The 26,178-nt window shown below is 53.7% G+C and overlaps 1 protein-coding gene and 1 non-coding gene across 4 annotated transcripts; one reads left to right on the forward strand and one right to left on the reverse strand.

The window, feature by feature from the left end:
* Window positions 1-25,948, reverse strand: JUP (junction plakoglobin). 3 transcript variants are annotated; one of them, XM_068978886.1, is made up of 15 exons: window positions 25,837-25,948; window positions 13,836-14,051; window positions 11,193-11,452; window positions 10,719-10,957; window positions 9,760-9,961; window positions 8,784-8,928; window positions 8,554-8,657; window positions 6,477-6,815; window positions 5,129-5,284; window positions 4,802-4,921; window positions 2,889-3,039; window positions 2,661-2,782; window positions 1,552-1,591; window positions 1,103-1,268; window positions 1-759 (listed from the first exon to the last, which is right to left on the reverse strand). In XM_068978886.1, exons 2-14 carry the CDS (start codon window positions 14,041-14,043, stop codon window positions 1,117-1,119), a joined length of 2,238 nt encoding a protein of 745 aa, XP_068834987.1. In that variant the 5' UTR covers window positions 14,044-14,051; window positions 25,837-25,948; the 3' UTR covers window positions 1-759; window positions 1,103-1,116. The 3 variants fall into 3 exon arrangements, with proteins under 3 accessions (XP_068834987.1, XP_068834986.1, XP_068834988.1); XM_068978885.1 differs by having other exon boundaries at window positions 1-1,268; XM_068978887.1 differs by having other exon boundaries at window positions 1-1,268; window positions 13,836-14,048; window positions 25,837-25,930.
* TRNAG-UCC (transfer RNA glycine (anticodon UCC)) lies at window positions 2,430-2,502 on the forward strand. Its single transcript has one exon. It is a non-coding gene; the product is annotated as a tRNA-Gly (tRNA).
* Window positions 25,949-26,178: the final 230 nt, after the last annotated feature.

A 26,178-nucleotide genomic window follows, 5' to 3' on the forward strand; every position in this document is an offset into this window, starting at 1 on the left:
TTTGCTTTGGTCTATACAAAAAAAAACCAATAACCAAAAACATAAAGCGATCATAATAAAACTCTGCTGGGACCTCCCTCAGCCCCCAACACCCATGTGCAGGAGGTGGTGGTGGGGAGTTTGAAATAGGAAGAGGAAGAGAAAGCCCCTCACCGCACACCAGAGGGGTCAGCCAAGAGCACTTCTTGGGGGTCAGCTAGGGTAGTTGTATTGGCAGGAGGAGGGTTCCAGGGCGCTGTCCCCAAGCTCCCCTAGGAGGGGCCATAGCCAACTGAGTGTCCTGGGGCGGGGACAATCTCTCCGTGTCTCCACCCGATCTTCCCAGAGAATCCCTGAACTTTCCAAGACAAGCTTTGGATTCTGGGCCTTTTGGCCTTGAACCTGGGGCCTGGAGATCCCGGGGGCTCAGCACAGTTGGAGTTCAGTGACCAAATCAGAAGCCAGAGCTGTGGGGCCCAAGCCACTGGAGACGGGCATCCTGGGAAGAGGGGGAAGCTTTGGTGGGGGGGGACAAGGTGGGTGCCTCGAGTCTTAAGTTTTAGTGCCAGGGCCTCAGGGGTGGGAATGGGGTATCAGGCCCTGGACCCACAGCCCAGAACAGAAAAGCAGGAGCAGATCACGATCCCAAGAAAGACCCCACAGAGGACCTCTGGAGGCACGGGGCTCGGCAGGAAGTTGCAGCCCTGCTGCCCAGGTTCAGGCACTTGGCTATCTGGCCCCATCACCTGCACGGAGAACCTCTCAGATGGGGAACCGCACCTGGGGGGGTTGGGGAGGAGCAGACATAGACACAGGGATTAGGCCAGGTCCATGGCCCTTGGAAGCTCGTGCCACTCCTGTGTCACCCACCCGCCATCTACAGAAGGGGCAGGAACTCGGTGCCCGGAGCAAAGATAATAGAACAAGGCAGGCAAGGCATGCCTTCCCTGGGGCAGCTCAGCACCCAGAGGCCCCATGCTTGCTCCCCCTTAAAGGAGCCAGGGTTTCAGGGAAAGCCTGAGAGGCCTCCCGTGAGAAGGAGGTCCTAAGGGAAGGGAAGCCCAAGTCTCAGCAGCCCACAGGGGGAGAGAGAGCTGCAAAGCAGGGGGAGGGGGCGCCATACTAGGGTCCGAGCAGCTAGGCCAGCATGTGGTCTGCAGTTGGGTAGGGGGGCCTGAGGCCATCGCTGTAGGTGTCAATGGGATAGTCCCCATCCATGTCCATGTGCATCTCCAGTGGGTCCATGGGCACGTCGCTCGAGTACATGGGGCGGTAGGTGGCGTCCATGTCTGGCAAGGAGAAGGGTCTCAGGCTATTCTGCGAGGGTCTGGACAGCCCTCAGCCACACCTTCCACCCCTTCTTGCCCCAGTGGGCCGGACCCCCCCCACCCCCACTGAGGGACCTGGACTTCAAGTCAGGGACCTGGCCAGGAGTTGGTGTGAACACTACGGTGACTGTCACTGGTCCTTTGGCCCAGTGAACAAAAAGCTGCTCCCTCGCTCACACACACCCACACAGGACGCCCCTGTGCCCAGCACTCCAGGGTCCTGCGCAACTCTGCACCCACTTACCATCAGCATAGGGTTCATTCATGGGGATCATGCTCTGGGCCTGAGGACGGAGACAGAGAGAAACATTAGGGGAGAGGGGAACGGAGGAAACACACGCTCTGGACTGGGGCGGGAGAGGGGGAGAGAGGAGCAGCAAGAGATGTTTCTCTAGAGGAGCCAAGGAGGTCTCCCCTGGTGGTCCAGTGGCTAAGACACTTACAATGCAAGGGGCACAGGTTTGATCCCTGGTCGGGGAGAAGGCAATGGCACCCCACTCCAGTATTCTTGCTTGGAAAATCCCATGGACGGAAGAGCCTGGTGGGCTGCAGTCCATGGGATCTCAAAGTCGGACACGACTGAGCAACTTCACTTTCACTTTTCACTCTCATGCATTGGAGAAGGAAATGGCAACCTACTCCGGTATTCTTGCCTGGAGAATCCCAGGGACAGAAGAGCCTGGTGGGCTGCCATCTCTGGGGTCGCACAGAGTCGGACACGACTGAAGCAACTTAGCAGCAGCAGCAGCAGCAGCAGCAGGGAACTAAGACCCCACATGCTGTGCAACCAAAAAACAACAGATAAAGGGGGGCCAAAGGAAAAGCGAAGACCCTTTGGAGGCACCTGCAGCATTAGAGCAGCCCTGGGGAGGGGAGCGTTGGGGAGAGGACTAGAGAATGGGTGTCAGGAGCGGCCCCACACAGGATCAGGGCAGCCGTCAGCCTGTAACAGCACCTTTGTGCAAGTTAGGGAAAGGCACTCCTGCCCCAACACTTTATATCAGTTTGAACATAAAATTGCCATTTTGTAGGTCAAAAACAGTAGATGGTCCAACCTATTACTTTCATCTGCTGGAAACTGTCATAAATGATTCAATTATAAAATTAAAATCTATTGGGAATTCCCTGGCAATCCAGTGGTTAGGACTCTGCATTTCCACTGCAGGGGGCCCAGGTTCAAACCCTGGTCAGGGAACTAAGGTCCCCCATTCGGCATATTAAAAAAAAAAAAAAATTAAAATCTATGAGGCTGACAAGATGGTAACACCCCACACACACCCCTGACAAAGTGCTGTCCTTGTACAGTACGCAACTTGCACAGCCAGACACTGCGACCCAGCCCAGGATACTCACAGCCTCCCAGGCGGCAGGGTCGTGCTTGAAGAGGGAGTTGGTGAGCTCCACAGACACCCGTTTGCGGTAATCTGGGTTCTTGTCCTCGGAGATGCGGAACAAGACGGCAGCGGCGTAGGTGGCTGAGCAGGGAAAAGGACAGGCCAGGGAGGTCAGGTGCTCGCCTCCACCTCCGCCAGCCTCCCTCCTCACCCTCCTCGCCCCTCTGCGCCCAGCCCAGCCCCTCACCGGTGCCCTCATTGCGCGAGTGCAGCAGCTCCATGAGTGGGGCCGACGCGCCCTCCGCATCAATGGCGTCCGCCGCCTCCTTGTCCTGGGCCAGCTCGCACAGCACCCCGGCGGCCACGCGCTGGATGTTCTCCACGGAGGAGTAGAGGAGCTGGGGAGAGGGCCGCGGGGTGGGCGTGAGGCGAGCCAGCGACACACCTCACCCCCCTGCCAATCTCGGCCTCCCATTTTCGGCTATAACTCAAGCCCATAGTAAAAAGTGTGAAAAGTCTAAGTAAAATCTAAAGAAGGGAAACGCAGGGAATTCCCTGGTGATCCAGTGGTTAAGACTCTGTTTTCAGCACTGGGGCGTGGGTGCAATCCCTCCTTGGGAAACTAAGATTCTATAAGCCTTGAGGTAAGGCCAAAAGATGTTTTTTTAAATTCTTTTAATTAAAAAAAACCCACCACAACCCCCTACCCAGACACCGCTTCTTTCCATTGGTTTTTCATCATAGTCATAAACACATATTTGATTCTTTTTTTTTAAGACTTTTTTTGATGTGGACCATTTTTTCTTTAATTTGTTACAATATTGTTTCTGTTCTATGTTTTGTTGTGTTGTGTTTTGTTTTGTTTGACCTCCAGGCGTGTGGAATCTTAGCTCCCCAACCAGGGATCAAACCTGTACCCCCTTGCGCTGGAAGGCGAAGTCTTGACCAGTGGACCACCAGAGAAGTCCCTGATTCCTGTTTTTTAATCAGACGTTGTAGCATAAAGCATTTTCCCATATTATTCAGTAACTTTTCCTTAAAAAAATCTATGAGTTCAGGGACTTCCCCAGTGGCCCAGTGGCTAAGACTCTGCTATCCCACTGCAGGGGTCCTGGGTTTGATCCCTGTTCAGGGAACTAACTGCCAGCCTGAGAAGAAACATGGCTAAAAAACAAAAAAAAATTATGAGTTCATACTGGTACTCAAGAGAGAAGGAGAATGCTACAAAGCAAAACAACAATGGAAATTAAAAAACCTCATCCATCACAAGTGGAAGTAGCTACCAGCACAAGTTCCTTACACTGAACATTAATAATTAAAGGGAAAAAATTCAAAAACTGAAAATTCTTCAACACCATTGTCTATGTCCACATGATATAATGGACCATTCTTTTTTTAACCATTCTCTTATCACTGGACAGTCAGTTAATTTTCAATTATTGTTAGTAACAGTGTAATTGTCAGCTGCACATATACATTTATGCCACATTTTAAATTACATTATTTCATAGAGAGTCCCAGACCTGTACTACTTGATCAAAGAATACCAGTATTTTCAAGGCTGTCTATACACATCACAAAGTTGCTTCCTAGAAAGGTTTTACCACCTTAGCTTCCCACCAGCAGAGTATAAGACTGCCCATTTTATCGCATCTTCACCAGCACAAAGCACTCCCTTTTTTTTTTTTCTTTGCCAATTTGATAGTGGAAAATGGGCTCTCCCTGTGGGATAAGCTTCATTTCTTTTAAACTCCTGGGGTTGATAGAGCACTGTTTGTTTATGAACCACCTGGGAATTACATGTGCCTCTCTGTAGATAACTACCAAGGTTTAATATTAATGAGCCTTTTATATGAAGGATATTAAACTCTTTCTGTTGCGAGGCTTGCAAATATTTTTCCAGTTTGCTGTTTACTTTTCAATTATGTTAGGCTATTTCTGACATTAAAACCTTAATGTTGTTTCTGACATTAAGAATACTTGCTGTTTTCGTTTGTGGACTCTTCCTTTACCTCTGAGCTTGGAAAGCCTTTCCCATGTTGGAATTTGCTAAGTGATCATGTCTGGTGTGGCCACTTTTCTCCAAATGCTTCCAGAGACCTCTTGATGCTTGGCCCAGTGTTGGGGGAAACCTCTCCTGTCCACCTGCCCTAGACTCACCTGCACAAACAGGGGGATGGTGTTGAGTCGGAAGATCTCCATGCGGTTCATGGGATCCCGGGCGAGGATGTGCAGGGCTCCAGTGCAGCCTTCCACAATTTCCTCCATCCTCACGCCATCCTGCACGAGAGGAGCCATTGGGGTATAGCAACAGTGAGCTAGGGAGTGGTCACTCCCTGCCAGGACACTGGCAAACCTCACTGGTCCTTGGAGTTGGCCTCAATCGCAACTTGCCCTCCTAGTCATGCACTCATGTGCACACACGTTCACACAGAAGGCAGCCAGACTCTCAGGGCAGGCAGTCACAGGCCCCAGCAGCTCACTTACCGTGTAGGGCTGCTGTGTGCCAGCAGCCACATGGCGCTGGGCATCCTGGTGGGCCTTGACCAGCAGTTGGACAAGGCGGGGAATGACCGCTGCCTCCTGCAGTGGGGCATGGTTGGCTGGGCACAGGGCCAAATTCCTGATCAGGCCAATGGTTGCCTGGCAAGAAAAAGGGCACCCGTCAAGGGCATTTCGTGGACATCTGGAGGATCCCACTTCTCCAGCATCATCTCCTCCTTCCCCCTCGTCTCTTCTCCCCGAGACCAGCCATGGATGTGCTGGAATTCCTCCAGAGAATGACGCTTCTCCCAGCCCATGCCCCTTATTCCATACGATCTGTTGGTCCTCATGTCAGACTCTAACAGCCCTTGCTAAAATGCTACTCCATTCCAGAATATTCCACCAGCCCCCATGCCTTGACCCTCACCCCTGTTCCCTCTCTCAACGCTCCCTCACGGACAATATAGTCTTGCTCTTCTGATGGTTCCCAAACTCTGATTATCAGGGAGTCCTCGCTCGGGTTGACCCGAAAGCCTCCTGCATTGGTGACACTCACAATGTAATCCAGCTGAAGCAGTGGGATCTGGAACGAGGTCTCTGCCCCAGGCTCCCACCCTGCCAGCTGGCTCCGGTGCCCTCTGACAAGACCCCGTCTATAGTCACTCCCTCACTCTCTGGCAGCAGGTGTCACACACCTATAGCTCTGCCCTGGCTCACCCTCCCCTCCCCCATCTGTGGCACGGAACTGGCACATCTGTCCTCTTCCCAGGCAGCCTCCAGGTTCCCTGGCTCCCAGTGGCAGACCCCAAGTGTCCCCAGAACCCTCTCTACCCTCTGTCTCTTTAGCATCCTTCTTGAGTTTGAGCAGGACGCATGACACCTGACACCCTTCCATCCACGCGTGGCCAAAGGAACAAGTTCCTGAGTGTGGGCTGAAGTGGTCTCACTTTCTGATCACTGCCAGCCTTTCAGGGCTTCTCCACATCTCCGGGGCTAGAATGCATGCATGAGGGTGACCTCACCCATCCATTCATATGAGGATGACTTTGAGCATCCAGACCCTCTAGCATAACGACTGTACCACGTGGACCACCAAAATCACCTGGGGGCTCATTAGAAATGCAGAGTCTCAGGCCCACTCCAGGCCTACCGAATCTGAGCCTGCAGTTGAATTGAGACTGCCCAGGGAGGTCCTGTGAGCCTTCAACTCTGAAGCTCTATTCTAGCTGATGGCCGAGCTACAAGATAGGATTCTGGGTCTCGGGAGCAGGGCCACCATGGAGTGCGGAGGCTCTAATCCTGTCTTCAGGGCTCCTCCCCTCGCCTGGCCCCACCTGGCAGCGGGCGGTACCTTAACCAGTGGCCACTGGTTGGGCTGGTTGAGCAGCTTGACAATGGCCGGGATGCCATAGTTGAGACGCACGGAGTTCTGGGCCATCTCAGCCTCGGGGTGGCGGCTGGTGAGGTGGCGCAGGGCGCAGACGGCGGGCTCCGCGATGTCGTCCTTGTCGCCCGCACGCAGGATGGCGTGGATGAGCGCCTCCACACCACTGTTCTGCGTCACCAGCGTCTTGTTCTTGCTGTTGTTGCACGTCAGGTTGGACAGAGTGCCCGTGGCACAGGTGAGGACGTTGACATCGTCCACGCTCAGCTGGTTCACCAGAATCTTCAGCACGCTCTCCAGGCCCTCCTGGGGTTGGGGAAAGCAGTGGAGAGTGAGGGAGCGAGATGGCCTCAGTGGGGGTCTCCAGCCCACTCAGTACAGACTCCGTGGGCCCTGAGAATCTTCAGTCCCACAATCCTGCCGATACCCCGTGAGCCGGCAGTTCTACCCATGGAGGATCTGGGGCTGAGAGAGGTTGAGGGCCTGGCTCACAGACTCACAGCTCATGGGCCAGATCTGAACCCAAGCCTATCTCTAAGCCCCATGCTCTCTTCTCCAGCCCCTTCGACTCCTCCTCTGGGTCCTCAGACCCGACAGGACTTGACTCAGGCCGAGGGAGGCCCCTGGGCCAGAATGAAGTTGTTGAGCCACGCTTCAGTGGCCCACTTGAACCACTTTTATATGCTTCTTCCCTTTCTGAGCCTTTGCTGCTGCACACTCAGTGGTCCCCAAGCCAAATCTGCCTTCAAGAAACATCCCTAAGTGAGAAACCTCATTTCTCCCAGGGAGAGCCACGTGGGCCTTGTGGCAGAATATGAAACCCCAGGCGCTGGGGACAGACAGTCCTGAGTTCAAATCCCAACTCTGCTGTCTATTAGCCATGACCAAGGCCATTTCTTAACTCCCTGAGCCTGTTTCTTTCTTTTCTTTCTATGAAAAATTTCTTTTTTTGTAATTTTTATTTTTTCTTGGAGTACAGTTGAAAATGTTCTTTTTTAAATTTTTATCTTATATTGGATATAGTTGAAAATTTTTTAATATTTTTATTTTTTACTGGAGTATAGTTGATCAGCAATATTGTGTTAATTTCAGTTGTACAGCAAAGTGATTCAGTTATATATACATGTATCTATTATTTTTCAAATTCTTTTCCCATTGAAGTCATTACAGAGTACTGAGCAGAGTTCCCTGTGCTCTACAGTAGGTCCTTGTTGGTTATCTATTTTAAATACATCAGTGTGCACATGTCAATCCCAAACTCCCAATCTATCCCTGCCCCCTAATCTTCACCCTAGTAACTATAAATTCATCCTCTACGTTTGTGAGTCTGTTTCTGTTTTACAAATCTGTTCGTTTGTATCATTTTTTTGAGTCTGCATCTAAGTGATGTCATATGATATTTGTCTTTCTCTGTCCAACTTACTTCACTTAGTATAATAACCTCTAGGTCAATCCATGTTGCTGCAAATGGCATTATTTCATTCTTTTTAATGACTGAGTAATATTCCACTGTATATATGTACCACTTGAGCCTTTGTTTCTTCAGCTAATAATGACCCCACACTCTACCTCCAGGTACTGAAAGGGGTAAAGAAGCCAGTGTCCCAGGTGCTTAACTGAGCCTAGAACGTGGGGGGTACTCAATAAGCAGCCTATTGATGTAATTCTTAGCAACGACAAATCAGATCTAAAGGAGGAACCAGAAGACTTGTCCCCAAACTGCATTTTTCCTTAAGTCGTTTTTAGCTACCAGGGCCCCCAAGCCATCGCCTGCACACTACTGCCCAACGTCTAGCATGTAACTGCTCCTCTGGTACCAGCTGAACCCCAGCTTGGAACCATCAGCCCCTTTCCTCTAGTTCTCTTCCGAAACCCCTCAGAGGGATTAGAGCCTTTAGCTAAAGGGATGAAGGGCACTTCCAGCCTCAGCCACAGTGGAGCAAGATTTAGAGGCCTCAGGCTCCTAAGGTCAGACTCCCAGACAGGAGGCTGGATGCAGTAAGACAGCTGAGGAGGAGGACACAGGCCTGATCACCTCCCTCACCTGCTTGGTGGCCACATCCGAGAGGTTGCGCAGGGTCCACAGGCAGTTCTGCACGAGGCGGGGGCTGTTGCTCGTCAGGTGCTTGCCCAGGGCCTGCATCCCACCTGGGGTAGGAGATGAGCACATGTCAGCCACAGGGGAGCACAGCGGACTGAGCCTTGTGGCTGGTCAGGGGCCCCGCTCCCACCCACCTGGCTACATGGGCCATCCTCACGGGCTGCAGTACTCACCAGCCTCCACAATGGCAGGCTTGTTGCTGGGACACACGGACAGCACTTTGAGCACGCGGCTGGTGGTCCAGAGCAGCTTCTCATAACTGTAGTTACGCATGATCTGGACGAGGGCCTGGGGTCCTCCATTGGCCAGGATGATGAGCTGTCGGGGAGGGGGGAAATGAGTGTGAGACACATAGGGTCTCTGGCAAGGAACAAGGAAAGAAGGGAGGGTAGGTGACAGAACCGTTATTACTGAGCTTCATCCAAAACCTGAATAGCTTTTGTGACTATTAAATAAGCCAAATATTGAAAAACATGATAATACACAATGCTGGCAAGGATGAGGTGAGACTACTAACATACATTGCTGCTGATGGCATTGTAAATAAGGGAATCCTTTTGGAAAGTACCTGGAAATTTTTGTAAAAGCTTAGAAATATTAAAAATCCTTAACCCTACTGATGAAAAAAATTCCTACTTTTTGGGAAAAGCTGTGTCTTGAATATGTTCATTAAAGTATTGTTCATAAAAATTGAAGATCAGGAGCAACCTAAATGCCCTTCCTCATGATAAAGTCTGGAGTCTCCATTTAATGAAATGTTATTTGCTCTTATAAAGGGTGGTTTTGAGGACAGAGTAGCAAAAAACAATAATAATAATTTTAATATCATACATTAGTAGAAAACATGCCAGGTTATAAATTGTTATGACTACAACTGTATAAAAAATGCCCACAGGAAAGCACTGGAGGAAGCATATGGTTGTGTGAGGATCATTTTTTCTTTCCCTTGTCCTCAAAATATTCAGTAGTATGATGAAACATGACATCAGAATTTACATATATACATTTAACCTAAAAAGAGTAAGGAAGCAGTGACCCGAAGCTGCAGTTGGATGGAGGGGGATGGCATGGGGGATGCAGGTCCTGGTTGGGGACGGGAAGCACTAGGGGAAGCACATGGTTGTGTGAAGACGATAGGGCTCAGCCCACCTTGCTCTCCTGGTTGCCATAGGCCAGGAGCTGCAGGCAGTCGGTGGTGATGGCCAGGAACTTGGGGTTGTTCTTGTTGAGCAGGGGCACCATCTTCTGCAGCCCATCTGCCAGGCGCACTGCCATCTTGGCACCCTCCTGGTAGAGCAGCAGGTTGTGCAGCGTGGTGATGGCATAGAACAAGACCGACTCCACAGGGGAGCTGGGATGGGGGTAGAGGGTTCATGTGAGTCAGGGTCCAGGTAAATGTGGGTCACCTCCCGCAGGAAGCCTTCCCCAATACTGACACCTCTATGGAATTAGCTCTTTACTAAAATTTCATTGTCCCTTGAGTCCAGTCTCATGTCTACGAACAGAGCACGCAGCACCTCTCCTCTCTCCACTGAGACCATGACTCCTCTTGCTCTGGACTCCCAGCTCGGTGCTAAGCATACCTGTCCCTATTGAGTTGGTCCCCTGGACACCTGAGTAACTGCCATGTGGAAGGGATCATGCTAGAATGGCCTGCAAGGGACTCAGAGAGGAGTCAGTTCAGTATCTCCGCCCTTAAGGAACTCGCAGCTGGGTATGGGGATCAGGAAAAAGGCCCCTCAACATTGCAAGGCAGGGAAAGATAAAGGTGGCAGGGGGGTTTGCACAGGCTGTTCCCTCTGCCTGGAATGCTCTTCCCATCATCTACACCAGTCGAAGTCCTCTCCTCTGCCAACCCCCTGCCATCAGAGTGCACAGCTGCTTGGAACTCCACTGACCAATCTTGGGCACACCTTTGCCCTCATCTACACTGTATCCTGATAAATAACCTGAGAGTTACCTGCCTGTCTCCCCTGCTAGGCTGTGGGGAGCTGAGCATCAGGACTGAGCCTGGTTCTGCACCTGGCACAGTAGGTACTCAATAAATCTATGGAAGACCAGGGAAGTCTAAGGGAGGGGACGCCCCTGGCTCCTGCAGGGGTGGGTACCTGAGCATGCGGACCAGGGCAGGGATGCCACCCGACTTGAAGATGGCAAGCAGCCCCTCGCGGTGGTGGGAGAGGTTGTGCAGGATGCTGGTGGTGCAGCGGGCGGTGTCCAGGTCGCTGGTGTTCTGCATGGTGCGCACGACGGCCGCCACCAGCTGGGGCGAGCCCATCAGCGCCCGCCGAGACGCCTCCTTCTTCGACAGCTGGTTCACGATCATGGCTGCCTTGGTCACCACCACCTCGGGGGGGTAAGGAGGAGGAGGGGAGGGAGTGAGCAGACAGGCCGAGATGGCTGCCACTGTGAGAAGGAAGGGCCAGGAGACACCTCCACAAAGCTCAGACAGACTCAGGTCAGACTTCCCACTGATGAGGCTCTGGTCAATGATCTCTCTCCACCCGGGCAGGGCCCTCTCCTGCAGACCCCTGACTCTCCCATCCCTGTCCTGCCTCCACCCTGGCCAGGCCCTCACAGACCGGGTCCTCATCATTGAGCAGCTTGGTGAGCTCAGGCAGGGCCCGGGTGGCCAGCTCAGCGTCGTCCTGGTAGTTGATGAGATGCACGATGGCCGACTTGAGGAGTTGGGATGGCTCGGCCAGCCGCTGCAGGTTGGTGGTCTGCCCCTCCACCTGGGTGGCCAGCAGCAGTGAGCTGTCCTCTCCTGTCACACCGGGACACATGGCCTCCCGCACCCGCTTGGCTCTGGCGGTCGTGGACATCTGGTACTCCAGGTCACCTGGGGGCCAGCAGAGAGGGACGAAGTTGTAGGAAGCGGGCAGGGGGACACTGGGGAGCAGGCATCCCATCTGGGCTCTCTGGGCTGACTTCCAGTCCACCACTCGCAGTTCTGCCTTTAACCAGTGACCTTGAGGAGGACATCATCACCTCAGGTCATCAGCGATAAAATGGGGCACCTCCTGTTCTGTTCATCACAGGGAATTCTTATGAGAATTAAATGACATAATAGGTGTGAATTGTTCTTAAAAGAAAGGATGCGTGTGCCTGGCACATATCACTAAAAATAAGGTCAGAGTTTATCATTATTAAAAGGAATAGTTAACATTTTTTGAGTTCAGGCATACCTAAAAGATATTATGGTTATATAATGTATAATATATAAAAGATATGTAGTTCCCTACCACTACAATGAAGAAGTGAATATTGCGGTAAAGAGAGTCATGAACTTTTTGGTTGCCTACTGCATATAAAACTTACGTTTACACTATTTGTAGTATCTTGTGTGTGACAGCATTGTGTCCAACAAATGTACATATCTTAATTTTAAAATATTTTATTGCCAAAAAATGATGACCGTCATCTGAGTCTTCAACAAGTCATAGCAGCATTATCAAAGATCACTGATCACAGATTACCATCACAAAGAGAATCATCATGAAAATGTTTGAAATATTGCAAGAATTACTAAAACGTGATACAGAGACCTGAAGTAAGCAAATGCTGCTGGGAAAATGGCACATATAGACTTGATCCATGCAGTTATCACAAATCTCCAATTTGTAAAAAAAAAAAAATGTGCGCCTATACTATTTTAAAGGTCTTTTGGCCATGCTGCACAGCATGTGGGATCTCAGTTCCCCAATCAGGGATCGAACCCACGTCGCCTGCATTGGCAGCACAGAGCCTTAACCGCTGGACCACCAGGGAAGTCCTATGCCTATACTTACTATGTGCCCAGCAGTGAATTAAGCGCTGTCCTTATATTTTTCTCATTTAATCTTACAACCCTACAAGGCAAGGACTATTATTATCTCCACTTTACAGATGGGAAAACTGAGACACAGAGAGGTTATAAGAACCCGAGTTGGGACCCGAACCCAGACAGCCTGACTCCAGAACCCAACCCTGACTCTATGCCCCTCCCTTAACAATCAGGTAGGGCTAGGATGATACAACCTGTCTCTTTCCAACCCTGAAATCTTGTGATTCTAATTACACCCTCAACCTCCCCAAAGGAGGCAATTCTCCCATTATATGGTCAGCTAAATAGAGGCCCAGGGGCTTCCCTGGTGGCTCAGCGGTAAAGAATCTGCCTGTAATGCAGGAGATACAGGAAGATCCCCCAGAGAAGGGCATGGCAACCCACTCCAGTATTCTTGCCTGAAGAATTCCATGATCAGAGGAGCCTGGAGGGCTATGGTCCATGGGGGTCACAGAGTCGGGCATGACTGCAGTGACTCAGCAGCAGTAGCAAATAGAGGCCCAGAGGGTCACCCAATAGAACACAATGGATGACAGGGCAAGTTGGGACTGTGGGATTCACAAAACAGGAGAAGGGCTCTCAGGTCGGTCCAGGCTCCACCCCCTGGTAAGTCTGGAAGTCCCAGAGACAGGTATCCCAGTTTTCCAGGCAGCCCTGCCCTGGTGAGTGTCCCAAAGCCCAGAGGAGAGGGAGACAGAGGTTCCCCACTCCCATTAGCTGAGAAGGAGGGGACATCCACCTGGCTTTCCCGCCTGGATACTGCACTTTAGCAACCAACGCAATGCCTGGCCCCACCAAGCCAAGAGGCCTCTGCGTGCTGGCAGGAGGAGCTCCCCAGGGTGCAGAGGCTAAGCACTGCAGTGCCCCGGGCTGCCACCATCTATCCTCCACCCTCCCCAGCTCCCAGGGCTCACCGTACCACACCATTCAGGGCCCTAGAGCCATCTGTGGGCTACAGACGGGACTGGACCCTCCTTTCCCCCAGAAAGGCAGGGCACCCTGGGCTGGCAGGCATCCCCACCCTGACGAAGCCCCAGAACTGGGCTCTGCCCCCGCTGCGTACTTGAGCAAGAGGACTGTGTCTTCCCTGAGCCTCTGGGTTCCCTGAGGGTGATGGCAAGGACTGTGCCTCTTCCATCAGACTGGCATGCAGGGTCTATGCCTCTCCTTCTTATTAGAGGTTCACGGGACAGGAATCTGCCTCCCTCCCAGATGGAGGGGTGCTGTGAAGATGCTGAGCCTCCTCCCTCAGACTGATGAGTCTAAGCACCAGAGCTGGGCCTCCCTCCAAAGACTGGGAGCCTCCTGAGGTCTGCCTCCTTTGACCCTCACCTCCCTCCAGGAGCCAGCTACTTTTCTGCTGGGATAGCCCCACAGAAGAGTCCCCAGGGGTCCTGACCTTGGCCCGGGGGCACCGACTGGGTGTAGGTGGTGGTCTTCTTGAGTGTGTACTGGCGCCCGCAGGCCTCGTCCTCCTCCATGAGGCCCTTGCTGCTGACCGAGGGCACACAGGTGTTGGCCCCCGAGTGGATGCCAGAGTCATAGGTATATGTCTGCTGCCACTCGGTCACCTTGATGGGCTGTTCGATCAGGTTCATCACCTCCATGGTGGCTGCTGGGGACACAGAAGAGGGGCAGGAAATTAGCTGACCAGGCGGGACATCCCATCACTTGGCACGGCCCCCATCTCCAGCCTCTCCCCAGGCCCTGCCCATCATCCCTTCCCCCAACCATGGCCCCAAGGGCCCCAGTGGGCTGTGGAGGAGGGTGGGAGGCAGAAGGGACCAAACCCAGGGAGGACTCTCCAGGGTGGGTCAGCCGGTGTGAGTCCTGGGCTTGTATCTCTGACCTCCAGCCCAAGGTGGGATGAATCCCAGGGGACAGGTGCCTTAAAGGGCCAGGTGCTCCAACCCAGCCCTGGGTTTATTGCAGTGAAAAGGAACAAAGGAGAATGAGTTTTTCTTTTCTTTCCTGAGAACAAAGAACATCATAAAGAGAAGAGTGACCAGGCCAGATTACCCCTAGTTTTCACTTTAACTGTTCCTTATCAGGGAAGGACAGGGAAGCCTGGGGTGCTGCCGTCCACGGGGTCACAAAGAGTCAGACACAACTTAGTGACTGAACAACAAACCTGTAGTCTAACTAAGTTTGCTTTTTCCCCCCTAACTCCGCTTAAGCTCTATTTTGTGCCTATCATCCTTTGATTTCATGCTAATTACATCCTGTATCTGGTGCCCACCTTCACAGCACTCTCTTTGCAGACCACCCCTGGTAGTTTTCTCTCTTTTTGCATTACAGAAAGAAGGCCACACTACAATACACAAAAGACAATGGGCTCAACTACTGGGCTTCAGGACTGGGACTGCCAGACCCAATTACCGGGCTACCTGATGCCAGCCTATGACTGCTTTTGAAACAATGCAGAAGAGGCTGCAAAATCCTTATATGTTTGTTTCTCATCACCTACCCCTGACTGCGAGCCTCCATTTTATATAACCCTTCAGATTCCTTATGGAAGAGGGAGAAACAGTTCTTGAGGCACAAACCTACTGTGTTCTTCCCCTCTGCCGGCTGAGGATTAAAGCTACCTTTCTATTTCCTCTTAGCTCTATCTCTGTATTTTTAAATTCAGGCTTCCCCGGTGGCTCAGAGGTTAAAGCGTCTGCCTGCAATGCGGGAGACCTGGGTCCGATCCCTGGGTCAGGAAGATCTCCTGGAGAAGGAAATGGCAACCCACTCCAGTATTCTTGCCTGGAGAATCCCATGGACAGAAGAGCCTGATGGGCTACAGTCCACGGGATCGCAAAGAGTCGGGCACGACTGAGCGACTTCACTTTCACTTTCAATGCACAGAGAAAGCCAAGATTTTGGCGGTAACGGGCTCACTCACCTTGCAGCCCACAGCCCCAAACCTCCAGGGCAAAAGACATCACTCAGAGCCTCCAGCAACTTCTAGGGTCCCGAAGGCCCACCCACATCCACTGGGGCTCCTGGGAAGGGCTGCTAGGTGAGGCAACTACACCCCAGGCACTGGGTGGGAAACTGGGAAAGCGGGTGGGGCAGGGAAGCTGTCAGACAGGTTTCTCTGGGAGCCTCAGAGACTCCAGAATCTTCTGCATATGAGGCAGGATCATGAGTGACCCCAGAGGCTCAGGCCTTAAGAACACCATCTCTCCGGCACTCCAGCTCAGAAGCTTTCCCCAGAATTCTGAGTCCCACCAACCAGTTCAGACCTCAGCCACATACTTCCGGGCCATTCACTGCTCAGCTGAACCCCCATCCTCATCTGTAAAATGGGGCAGCACCACCTCCCACCACCAACCCAGCTGGGCACCTGGCCACACAGTTAGGTGCTCAATGTCGGTGGCCGTGGCTGGGTATCAGTATTCCCCAGGGTGTGTTCTCTCCTGAGGGTGGAGCAGGCCTCAGGGGAGTCACTGCTACTATTCAGACTTGGGGACACTTGAGGGTCATGAATAGCTGGGCCTGACTGTACCAGCGAGGTGACTCCTACTTGGTCTGTCCAGCTCCCTTGTCTCGGGTGCTGACCTCCAGAGTCCAACAGCCAGGAAGAGGGATGAGAGAAGCTGCACCCCGGTGAGGGCCTACTTGGTGCCTTTCAAGACAGCCAACATCCTCACAAGTGGGTTTCAAAGCACATGCTCTGCTTCCCAATTTACAGATGGGGAAACTGAGGCTCCACCGGGTGAGGGGGCACAGCAGAGAAATGACAGCCGGGACCAGGCTTGGGTGTGAGTGACACCTGTCCGTGGTCTGTGCACACCCAGTGTGGCCTCAGATGGCAAGTAGACCTCAGGCTGGCCCACCCAGAGGGGAGGCAGCACCCAGCACCTCAAACCCGTTGTCCCATTGCGTTGGAGACCAGTTGGGGACGAGGCTGCAGTGGCTGGTGAGCCTGGTGCATCGCCGGGAACAAAGGTCACCACAGATACGTCTTCCCGGACAGGCCCAGCGCCACCTCCCAGGAGGACGCCAGTGATCCTTCAGGCCTCCCTGCCTTTTATGGTGACCCCTCCACTCCCCTGCCTGTAAGCGCACCTGGAACAGGCGGAGGCAGGAGCCAGGCCCACTCCCTGCAGCCTCTTTCCTCTCCTCCCATCACCCCAAGTGACTCAGAGTTTCGGGCTGATAAACAGAAGCAGGCTCGGTGCCGCCAGATGTGCCCAGCTGCTCTCCAGGCCATGCAGCTATTTCAGGGGGAGCCCTCCCCCTCGCCCCTGCCCTAAGCACACGCTGCCCACCCAGCACTCCTGCCTTCCCTGGAGAGACAAGACAGAGAACACAGGAGAACACAGAAAGCCTGTCTCCGAGCAGCCCCTAGGGAGAAAATTCAGGCAGGAAGCCTTGGACATCCGAGCCCAGAGAAGGAAGATGAAACTGCGTCAGTAAAGACAGCTGCATTAACCCTGTGAAGGCCACTTCGCCAGGCAGACAGCTGAGCTGCCATCTGGCTGCCGAGCCTCAGCCAGATTTGCTGAGGACAAACTGGACATCTCCCTGTGGCTGATTCATGTTGATGTAGGGCAGAAAGCAACACAATATTGTAGAGCAGTTATCCTCCAATGGAAAAAACAACCAAAAATAAAAAAAAAATTTCAAACTAGTACTCAGAGGCAGAAGGAAGGCCCTGCTGGGGCTGAGTTCCAGGCCTGCCTGCCATAGATGCTGAATGTTACCAAATGATCTTTCTACATCTCTTGAGCTGAGTGTATAACTTTTCTTGTTTATTCTATAGTGAGTTATTAAAAAAACAAAACTGAGTATCTCCAGCCCTATCAGTAAAAATAGCCCATCTGAGCTAGAAAACGCTGCTCCCAGTAGAGACCATCACCTGCCCCTGGTGCTTCTCAGCCAAGTGAGAGATGCGGGCCTTGGCCAGAACCTAAGGAACAATCCACTCGCTGGCCCCAGATCCAAAGGGACCCTTGAGGTCAAGGCTAGCCATAAGAGAGGTGTTTCCTAGCAGGCCCCTCAGCACCCCTACCAGCCCAAGCCTGGAGCTAAGAGAAGCTGAGGGCTGGACAACTGCCCAGAATGAGGTCAAAAGATCCACCATAGTGGAAGGATGGAGGCGGGGGTGTGTGTCTTAATTAGCAAATGAATCTCATGCTTCCTAGAAGCAACCCTGGTCAGCATTTGATTATTCCAGTTTCCAGATGAGGAAACAAATACCACACTGATAAATAGTGGTGCTCTGCTCAAGCCCAGGTCTGCCTCATTGCCAACCAGCCTCTTCCCCTGGCTCCTATCAGGGCATCTGGGGAAAGAGGGGAAACCCTGGAATCAGGGAAAGAATGCCAGACACCTGCAGAGAGACCGGAGGCAGGGAGCTGAAGGGAGCATAGGTGGAGCCAAGCACTGGCTGCTCCAAAATCAGTAATCACAGGTCTGATTGCTCAGCTGGCAACTTGCTGTGTGTCCTTGGGCAATACATTTCCCTCTCTGTGCTTAATCCACAGAAACGGTGGCCCAGGTGATCTCAGAGAAACCTTGATATCTAAGATTCTAGGGATAAAAAGTCAGAGTTCCCATGATAGTCAAGAAAAGGCTGAGGGTGGGCAAGGTCAGAGGTAGAAAGCAGTTCAGAGAAGACACACCAGAACTCTTCCTCTCAGCACAGGAAGGATCTAACTAAGACCTCAGGCAGGACTGTCAAGCAACCCACCTCTTCTCACCTACTCCCCAGGAGAACCAGGGGAATTCTCTCACAAGAAACCAAAATGCTGGTTTTGCAGTTCCCATGGTGAAGGAGGCTGCACCCAGTTTGGTCTCATCCCTCTCTGCCCTGTATCTGGAGACCCACCACAATGCCCCTGGTCAGAGCCAGGGTGGAAGGAGGCAAGACAGACGTGGGCCCTGCCCAGGCACCCTGGCCGGAGATGGGCAGAGCCAGACACAGGGCGGGGCTCCGAACTGAATGGGGGTGCTTTGTTTAGCAGTGGTTCTATTGTTGGTGACACAGGAGGAAGAAGCCAGCTCAGAGATCACAGAATGGGATGGGGACCTCGCAAGGGGCAGGAAGAGAGAACAGGGGCTCTGGAGAGGGGGGTGCAAGGGACCCTTCCCCCATTGGTCCACACTGGCCAGGAATCTGCAAGCAAGCAATGAGGATGCTTTGAGGCACACTCCGCCCTCCACTCCTGCTTCCTCCTCTGCATGGCCAACCCAGTGGGCTGTCACTGGGCACTTTAAATCCAAGACTGTCCTGGCAGAGTGCAGCCCAGCTCTGAAATAAAAAAATAACTCCCAGGACTTCCCCAGGAGTTAGCACTCTGCGCTTCCACTGCAGGGGACACAGGTTCGATCCCTGGTTAGGGAACTAGATCCCATGTGCAGTGCAGCACGGCCAAAAATATTTAAAAATTAAAAATAAATGAAAAAAACTCCCACCAGAGCTACAGGCTCCTTCCCCCGCCAGCTGGGCTGGGCTGTATGACACCAAGTTTCAATCAGACATCTGGAAATCAGAACAGGAATTGGTTGCCCGAGCGGGTTGCTGGGCCCTGGCTCAGAAGCACTGCAGCAGAGCAGGCAGGGCTTCCAGAAGGTCCTTGGGCCAGAGGTCAGACTCTGCAGATGCAGATCACGGGCTCAGGCAGTGACAGAGAAAGGGGACTGAGGACAGGGTGCAGTCAGGGGAAAGCTCCATCCAGCCCCACCTCACACTGGCCCTGTGCCCTTGGGCAAGTCATGTGATTTCTTGAAGCCTCCTATTCCTCCTCTGTAAAGTAGAGACCGGGACTTCCCTGGCAGTCCAGAGGTTAGGAGTCCGCACTTCCACTGCAGGGGGATAGGTTCAATCCCTGGACGGGGAACTAAGATCCTACATGCTGAGCCGCACAGCCAAAAATAAAGTGGAGACAGTCAAGACACTGCTTTCTTCAGACCACTGTTAAGTTTTGTGGATGGTACACAACCATGACTGCAGAAGGCCTCTGTTGATAGGAAGAACCCAGGCAAGTGTCCTTCCATTAGGAAAGCAAAGAAGTTGCAGAGGAGGCCAGCAAAGATGGGCCCGGTAAGGTAGCTGGCAGCCAGCCTGCTTTTTAGGACCCAGGACCCCAGGGGCTTCCCAGGGGGGTGCTAGTGGTAAAGAACCTGTCTGCCAACGCAGGAGACACAGGTTCGACCCCTGGATCAGGAAGATCCCCTGCGGGAGGGCACGGCAACCAATCCAGTATTCTTGCCTGGAGAATCTCGTGGACAGAGGAGCCTGGCAGGCTATAGTCCATAGGGTCGAAGTTAGACACAACTAAAGCGACATAGCATGCACGCACACCCAAGGTTAAGACCCAAGCTTCTCTTCCCTGACCTCTCAGATAAGGGCTAGGAGGGGAGTTGCCTCCTGGTCCTAGGCCAGAGGCCCTGGGGTTGGGGGCGCAGGGTGTGGTTGGGAAGGATGAGTTATATCCAGGTCCTGGGAGGGGAAGGGGCAGAAACAGTGCCTCTCCCCGGTCCCATGTGCTCCGGTCTGCAGTGGGGGGCGGGCAGGCCAATCACGCTTGGACATTCCCCACATAGCAGCCCCAGGGGAGAGGCTGGGCTCTGCAGGGTCACCAGCCCCCACCCTTCCTCACTCTCTCTGGCTCCAGCAGAGACTTGGCCGGCGGGCCCAAGCACAGTCGGAAACAGACTCTAGAAGTACAGAGACGTGACTACTTCCCTTGAGAGCCCTGTCTCCCCCTCGTCAGGCTGGGGCTTCCCAGAGAGGCCACTCCCCTCAGACTAGTGGCTCCAGGAGAAACACCCCCACCCGTGGACGAGATGTTCCTTGGCCAAAACTGTGGTCTCCCCCATCAGACTGGTCATTCCAAATGGGCAGAGGCTGAAGTGGGCACCAGCCATGGCCAGGGCTCTAGGCCCAGGAGAAGACACAGAAGCCCATCCTGAGCTTCCGGAGGAAACCCCTCGCTTCCGGTCTGGAAGACAGCCTGAGCAGCGGCCCAGGCCTGGCTGGGGGTGGAGGAGGTTCAGGTCAGGCCGACCCAGCTGCTGTTTATTTTCTTCTTTCTGGGCTCCTGCCCAAAGTAAACAAACCAGGGTGGGAAAATGAAGGGGACTTGAAGGAGAGGGAAATGCCTGGCCAGGTGGCTGGACCCTGGGAATCTCCGGGCTCCCCTGGAGAGGACTCCAGCTGGAGATCCATTCCCTTCTGGGGACCCTGGGTGGGCAAAAGTCCCAAACCAGCAGAGACCCCCAAACCAAGACTCCTAGGAATGGAAAAACGCTTTACCAGCCTCAGGAAACAACCGCTAAAGACTCACTAGTGTCAGCGACATATCTCAATACACAAGTGCCTGCTGTCACCACCCAACCACCCCAGGGGGCCCTGGAGAGCCCAACCCCAGCTTGTGTCCACTCCTCAGGCTGTGATTCCCCAGAGTTTCATTCTGCAGGGATTGCTGCCTGACCTCCTGGAAAAGCAAGAAAGATCCAACTGTTACTTCCCTGTTCAGCATTTGCTGGAGAAAACCAGGATTTGGATAAAGGTTTGGTTAAAATTTGTTATTGTATACACAGCATGAGATCATCCAAGAGCAAGGCTGAGAAACAGGAGCATGCTAAGAAAAGAGAAGGGAAGAAATGTTAGCAGTAGATGCCTCAAAGGATAGGATTATGGATGACTTTTTTCCTTCTCTCATAAACTTTCCTAAACTTTCCAACTATTTTGCAAAGTGAGCAGATATTACTTTTTCAATCAAGCGGGAGGGGGAGTCATAGTGAGTACAACCTCCACTCACCCCCAAATAAGCAGTGTCTTGACTGCCAGCCCTGTCTCAACTGTCCTCCATGCCTGCCACTTGCCAGAGACAAGAATCTGCTGTCCCCACAGTGAGGAAAGATAGCTGACCTATTAACCTACACTCCGTAGGTCACAGAAAGCTGAGCTTCCTGCCCTGAGGGCCCCCAACAGCTGAGGAGCCAAGAGGCTGAGCAAAGGGGGAGTGGTCAGAGAGTTTTCTCTTGGCCTGGCCAAAGAAGCTGCTGGAAATCAGGGCAGTCCATGCCTCCCAAGACCTCCAGCAGATTCAACCCAGGAGGCAGGCCTCATGGTGTCCCTTGCAGAGACACAAACCCTAATGACTTGCCCCAGTCACACTGCTCTTTCTCTTCGCAGGGGTCAGTGGGTAAGTGGCTCATGGCTCCCTGCCCCTCTAGGAGACAAGTCTCTCCTCCCAAAAGACAAAAGACTAAAAGTTTCCCCAGCAGGGATCCACCAGACCTCAGACTTGCCCCCAAACAGTAGTGATTCATGCCTGCTTTCTTGGGGTAGGCTGGCCCTCCCCAACTCACATGGATGGGGCCCTGCTTCATTTGCTTCAGAGAAGAGTCAACTCTGAGCCTTCATTGGCATCTCCCTCTTACTTATCAACTCAAGACCTCATCTCTAACAGGTGGGAAGTCCTTCTTCCTGTCTAGCCTCCATTCCTTCCATAAGCATCCTGGGGACTTCCACGGTGGTGCAGTGGTTAAGACTCTGCCTTCCAATGCAGGGGGTGCGGGTTCAATCCCTGGTCAGGGAATTAAGACCCCCACGTGCCAAAAAGGTGAAAAAAAAAAAAAGGAAGAAAAAGAAATCAACTTGGGGAGGGAGGTGGGAGGGATGTTCAAGTAGGAGGGGACATGAGTAAACCTATGGCTGATTCATGTTGGTGTTTGGTAAAAACAAATGCAACACTGTAAAGCAATTATCCTTCAATTAAAAATAAATAATTTTTTTAAAAGATTGAAAAATAAGAGTCCTGATCGCTTCTGTATTCTGGGTGGGAGGTGTGGGGGAGGTAAGGGTGGAAAACTGCAAGCCTGTCACCCTCTTTGTAGCAATCAGCCAGGACTGAGTTCATTCTCTTTCCTCATCTGTTGTATCAAGTCCCCTCAGTCTTCTCTTCTGCAGGATCAGTAATTCCCCATGCCTAGGGTCCGCTCCTGACCTCAAGCGATCTGGAAGCCCAAGGCTGACAGGCTCAGTACCCAGGCTGTACTGAAACAGATAGAGGCCCATTTCCCAGGTCCATTGGGTGTCAGGTGGCCAGTTGGCAGATGTGCCAGAGCCAGGCGGGTCTGAGGACAGGGACACCAGCCCCTCCCTCCAAGGCTCTGCTGACCCCACCCCCATGACCAGAAAGGCCTTCTCAGCTCCAAAGCTGAGGACAGCCAACTTCCTGCCCAAGAGCAGCCTGGCAGCGCTGCCTGGTAGAGTCCAGTAGGACACCAGCCCAGTCCTAAATCTGACTCTCATTTCTCTCTACTCCCCAGGGAACAGCTCCCCCTACCCCACCTCACCCCCACCCCCGACTTGCTTGGCACAGCCCCAGCCCCCAGCAAAGCAGACAACTCCCACTTCCTATACACGGACAAACCCAGAAAAGTCCGTGGTTCTGCCCAGCTCAAGCCGGGAGGCAGCAGCAGCTTTGACCCCTGCCCTCCTCTCCCTGTCACAACCTCCTCCACACATCCGCCACAGCCCCTGGCCTTTGGGAAACAGCCCCCTCCAGAAAACCAAGCCATGGAGCAGGGAGGTTTCAGAAGGCTGGAGGCTGGGCCATGAGTCACCCCTGACAAACCTGCCCCCACCTTCACCACCCACACACACCATCCTGGGCCTCTCTGAACTCTCATCTCGCCAGACTCCCAAGCAGAGGCTCTTAAAAAAGGCAGTGGCAGAAAAATTCTTCCCAGAGCCTCAGTGGAGTGATATAGCAGGACGAGCTCTGGGCTTGGAGCCAAAGGACCCAAATGCCAGCTGTGGCCCTGCTCAGGTCTCGCTGTGCAATACTGGACAGTTACTTAACTCCCTTGAGTTGAGTTTCCATTTCCTCACCTGTAGAATGGTGAACGATGCTTGCCTAGAAGGATGATCGCAAGGATTAAATGAGAATAATTAATGAAAGTGCTTGGAATTTGTAAGTAGTCCCTTGTCTTTTAAGTTACCAATTTTGCTCAGGAGATGACTGAGGTTCAGACAGGTGAAGTGACTACTCCAATGGGAAATGAGTGACAGAGCTGGGAACCAAACCTAGCTCAAACCAAGTCTAAATCCCTATGCTCAGAACTGCCCCACTATAATATCTGTCCAAATAACAGCTCCTCTGTACAGGAGTCAGCTGCCCCCATCTCATTCTAAGGTGGCTCTTTTCCCCAAGCACTCCCAGGCCAGGGAGAGAACCCCCTCACCTGTACCTGCCTGATCGATCGGTACCCTTTTACACAATGCATTCTCAAAGCCTCATCCTTGGCAGCCCAAACAGAGGTTCCAGAGGAAACAGGGTGTAACTGGGGTTTGGGGTGGGTCCGGGAGAAAGGAGGGAGAGGGTTCTAGCTGAGGTCTGATCTAGCAAGAAGTGACCACTTGGATCCTGCCTTTTCCCCTCTCCCTCCAGTCCACTAAGTAGCTGGTTTGCTCCTCCTAGCAATACTTCCGCACCTCAATATTATCTTTTCATCGCAGCCACAAACCAGATTAGCTAAACTAACCATCTAACCAGTGTAATTACAATGCCTTCCCCTCCTCCACTTTGGCACAGAGAAGAGGGAAATCAGGTTATTTTGCCCAAACTCCTTGCCCTTGTGACACCCACTGGAGCAAAAGAGGCATGGGGACCCCCCTGACCGAGGGCACTCCTGGGGGGCGGGGAGGGTTCTGACCTTCACCCCCACTCTCCCATTTACCCCCACAGTAGAGTTGTAGGGTAGGAGGGTCTTCCCAAGCAAATCAGAGCAAGCAACCCTGACCCCCTGAATCTTCCCTTTATCCCAGGACTGAAGGGGAGCCTGGCTCTTACATCCCCTACTCTGTTCCCCCAAGGAGGCCAGGGAAAGGGCTCTCAGGAAACGGGAGGAGGGGGCAGGCAGCGGCGGCGAAAGCAGCTCTGCCTGAAACCCTTCCTGCTGAAGCCGTCCTCCTTTCCCCTTCGAACTCTTTCAGGAAAGGGGGTGGGTGCGAAAACCTCCAGAAGGAATGTACCTTCGAAAACCTAGAAATTTAATGGAAATCCAGCCCTATCGCTCCGCTTTTCGGACTCAAGTCACCAGCCAGCTAAATGACGTGGGGGATGGGACAGAGAAAAAAAGACCAGAGCAATCGCTCCCCCCACCCTCAGTCTGCTGGCCCGGCCCTGCCCCACCCCCATTCCTGGGGAGGGGGGCGGAGATCGGGAGCGAGCCTGTAGGGCAGGCCTCCTGCGAGGGGGTGTGGTGGTCCCCGGAGGCAGGAAGAGAAGGAAGAAGCTGTTTCCCCTTTGGCCCACCCACCGCCCCCCCTTACTCCGGGCCCCATCTCAGGCCCCAGGGGCCCAGCAAACAGGATGGAGGTGGGGGTAGGGTGGACGGGGTCATAGCGCAGGCACTAGCCCAGGTTCAGCCTGGACGAATGGGGGAGGGGACTTTGCTCCGGGAAGGACCCCTTAAGCCTGAGGGGAAGCCCCGGGCCAGGAGGCAGGCAAAGCTCTAGGGAAAGCTGCGGTAAATACTTCCTGAAAAGTTTGTTTGGGGTGATTTTCTCCTCCAAGAAAAGGACAGAGAGCAAGGGTAGTTCTGTTCCCATAACACTCTGGAAGCCTCAGCTGCGGTAACTGGGCGGGTGAATTCTCCAGGCGTGCACAACCCCTCCGCCCAGACCCCAGTTCTTGACGCGGGTGCCAGACACCGGCTGCACGGGGAAGCCGGGCCCAGCTCCAATCCCACTGCCATCCCATCCCGCCTCCGATGGCAGAGCTAGGAGCCCGGCACCCAGGGAGCGGAGCAGAGGGAGGCGCCGCAGGTACAGTCCCGACTGGGTTCGCAGAGCTGGAGGGCAGGGCCTCTGGATTCCCTGTGCTCACCTGCTTGGCAGGTGGGGCCCGCGTCGCTGGGAAAATGTGCGCTCAGCCCCCAGAGTTGGGCAAACCGGGCGCAGACAATAGGGCCCCACCCAGGCCTGGGGGAGTAGAGAGGGAGGGAAAGCGAGGATGACGCGTGAGGTGGGGTGAGGGTGGCCCCAAAGAGACCAGCGGCAGCAAGTTTCCCAAACAGTAAATTCCTGACTACAGAGTGAGCGCTGGGAAGCAGGCCGAGCAGGTGAAAGTCTCCCCCGCAAGAGGCAGGGCCAGAGTCAGGGACGCGGCGTCGAGAGAGCTCCGCGGGCCCCAGGGGAGGCGCGATGCAGAGGCACCTGCCCTGACCCCTCCGCGCCCTCTCCCAGAGCCCCCAGTAGCGCTCCGCCCGAACCTCGCGCCCGCTTGGTAGCAGCGCCCAGGACCCCAGCGCGCCCCCTGCCGCCAGTGCAGGGTGGCGCTCCCTGGCTCCGGCTCTTACCTGCCCATAGACGACAGGGATCGGCCTCTCGGCCTCTCTCTACCCTTCCCTCGCCCCAGCTATACCTGCCCCCCGATCGTCCGCACCTGCGTTTGGAGCCTGGCCGGGCTGGGTAGGGGTCGGGCCGGGATGGGAGCCGGCGCGGGCTGCGAACTGAGATCTGCGCGCTCGGGCGGCGGCTGCTCCAGACTCTGGCCAAGGCAGCAACTCAGTAACCGAACAAAAGGCGAAGGGACCTGACAGCCAAGCCACGCCTCTCGCCCCTCGTAGCTCCGCCCCTAAGGGAGACGCCCACCCGCCGATGTGGGCTCACTGGCTGCCTCGCCAGACTGTCCCATCGAGGGGGTGGAGTCTCGCGTCCAGTCCCCTTTCACTGCCGCCTCTGTTTATCCGCTGACCATTGGCCTCAGGGACTGCCACTCGGCCCT

Source organism: Capricornis sumatraensis, chromosome 8 (assembly GCF_032405125.1).
Source record: "Capricornis sumatraensis isolate serow.1 chromosome 8, serow.2, whole genome shotgun sequence".
Classification (NCBI taxonomy): domain Eukaryota; kingdom Metazoa; phylum Chordata; class Mammalia; order Artiodactyla; family Bovidae; genus Capricornis; species Capricornis sumatraensis.

Excerpts from the sequence above, each read along its gene's own strand:
- JUP (XM_068978886.1), bottom strand. The coding sequence starts at position 14,043 with ATGGAGGTGATGAACCTGATCGAACAGCCCATCAAGGTGACCGAGTGG. Across the intron at positions 11,453-13,835 it reads GTCGGTGCCCCCGGGCCAAG|GTGACCTGGAGTACCAGATG; the intron begins GTCAGGACCCCT and ends GCTGGCCCCCAG. Across the intron at positions 3,040-4,801 it reads CCATCCCCCTGTTTGTGCAG|CTCCTCTACTCCTCCGTGGA; the intron begins GTGAGTCTAGGG and ends CCCTCTCCCCAG.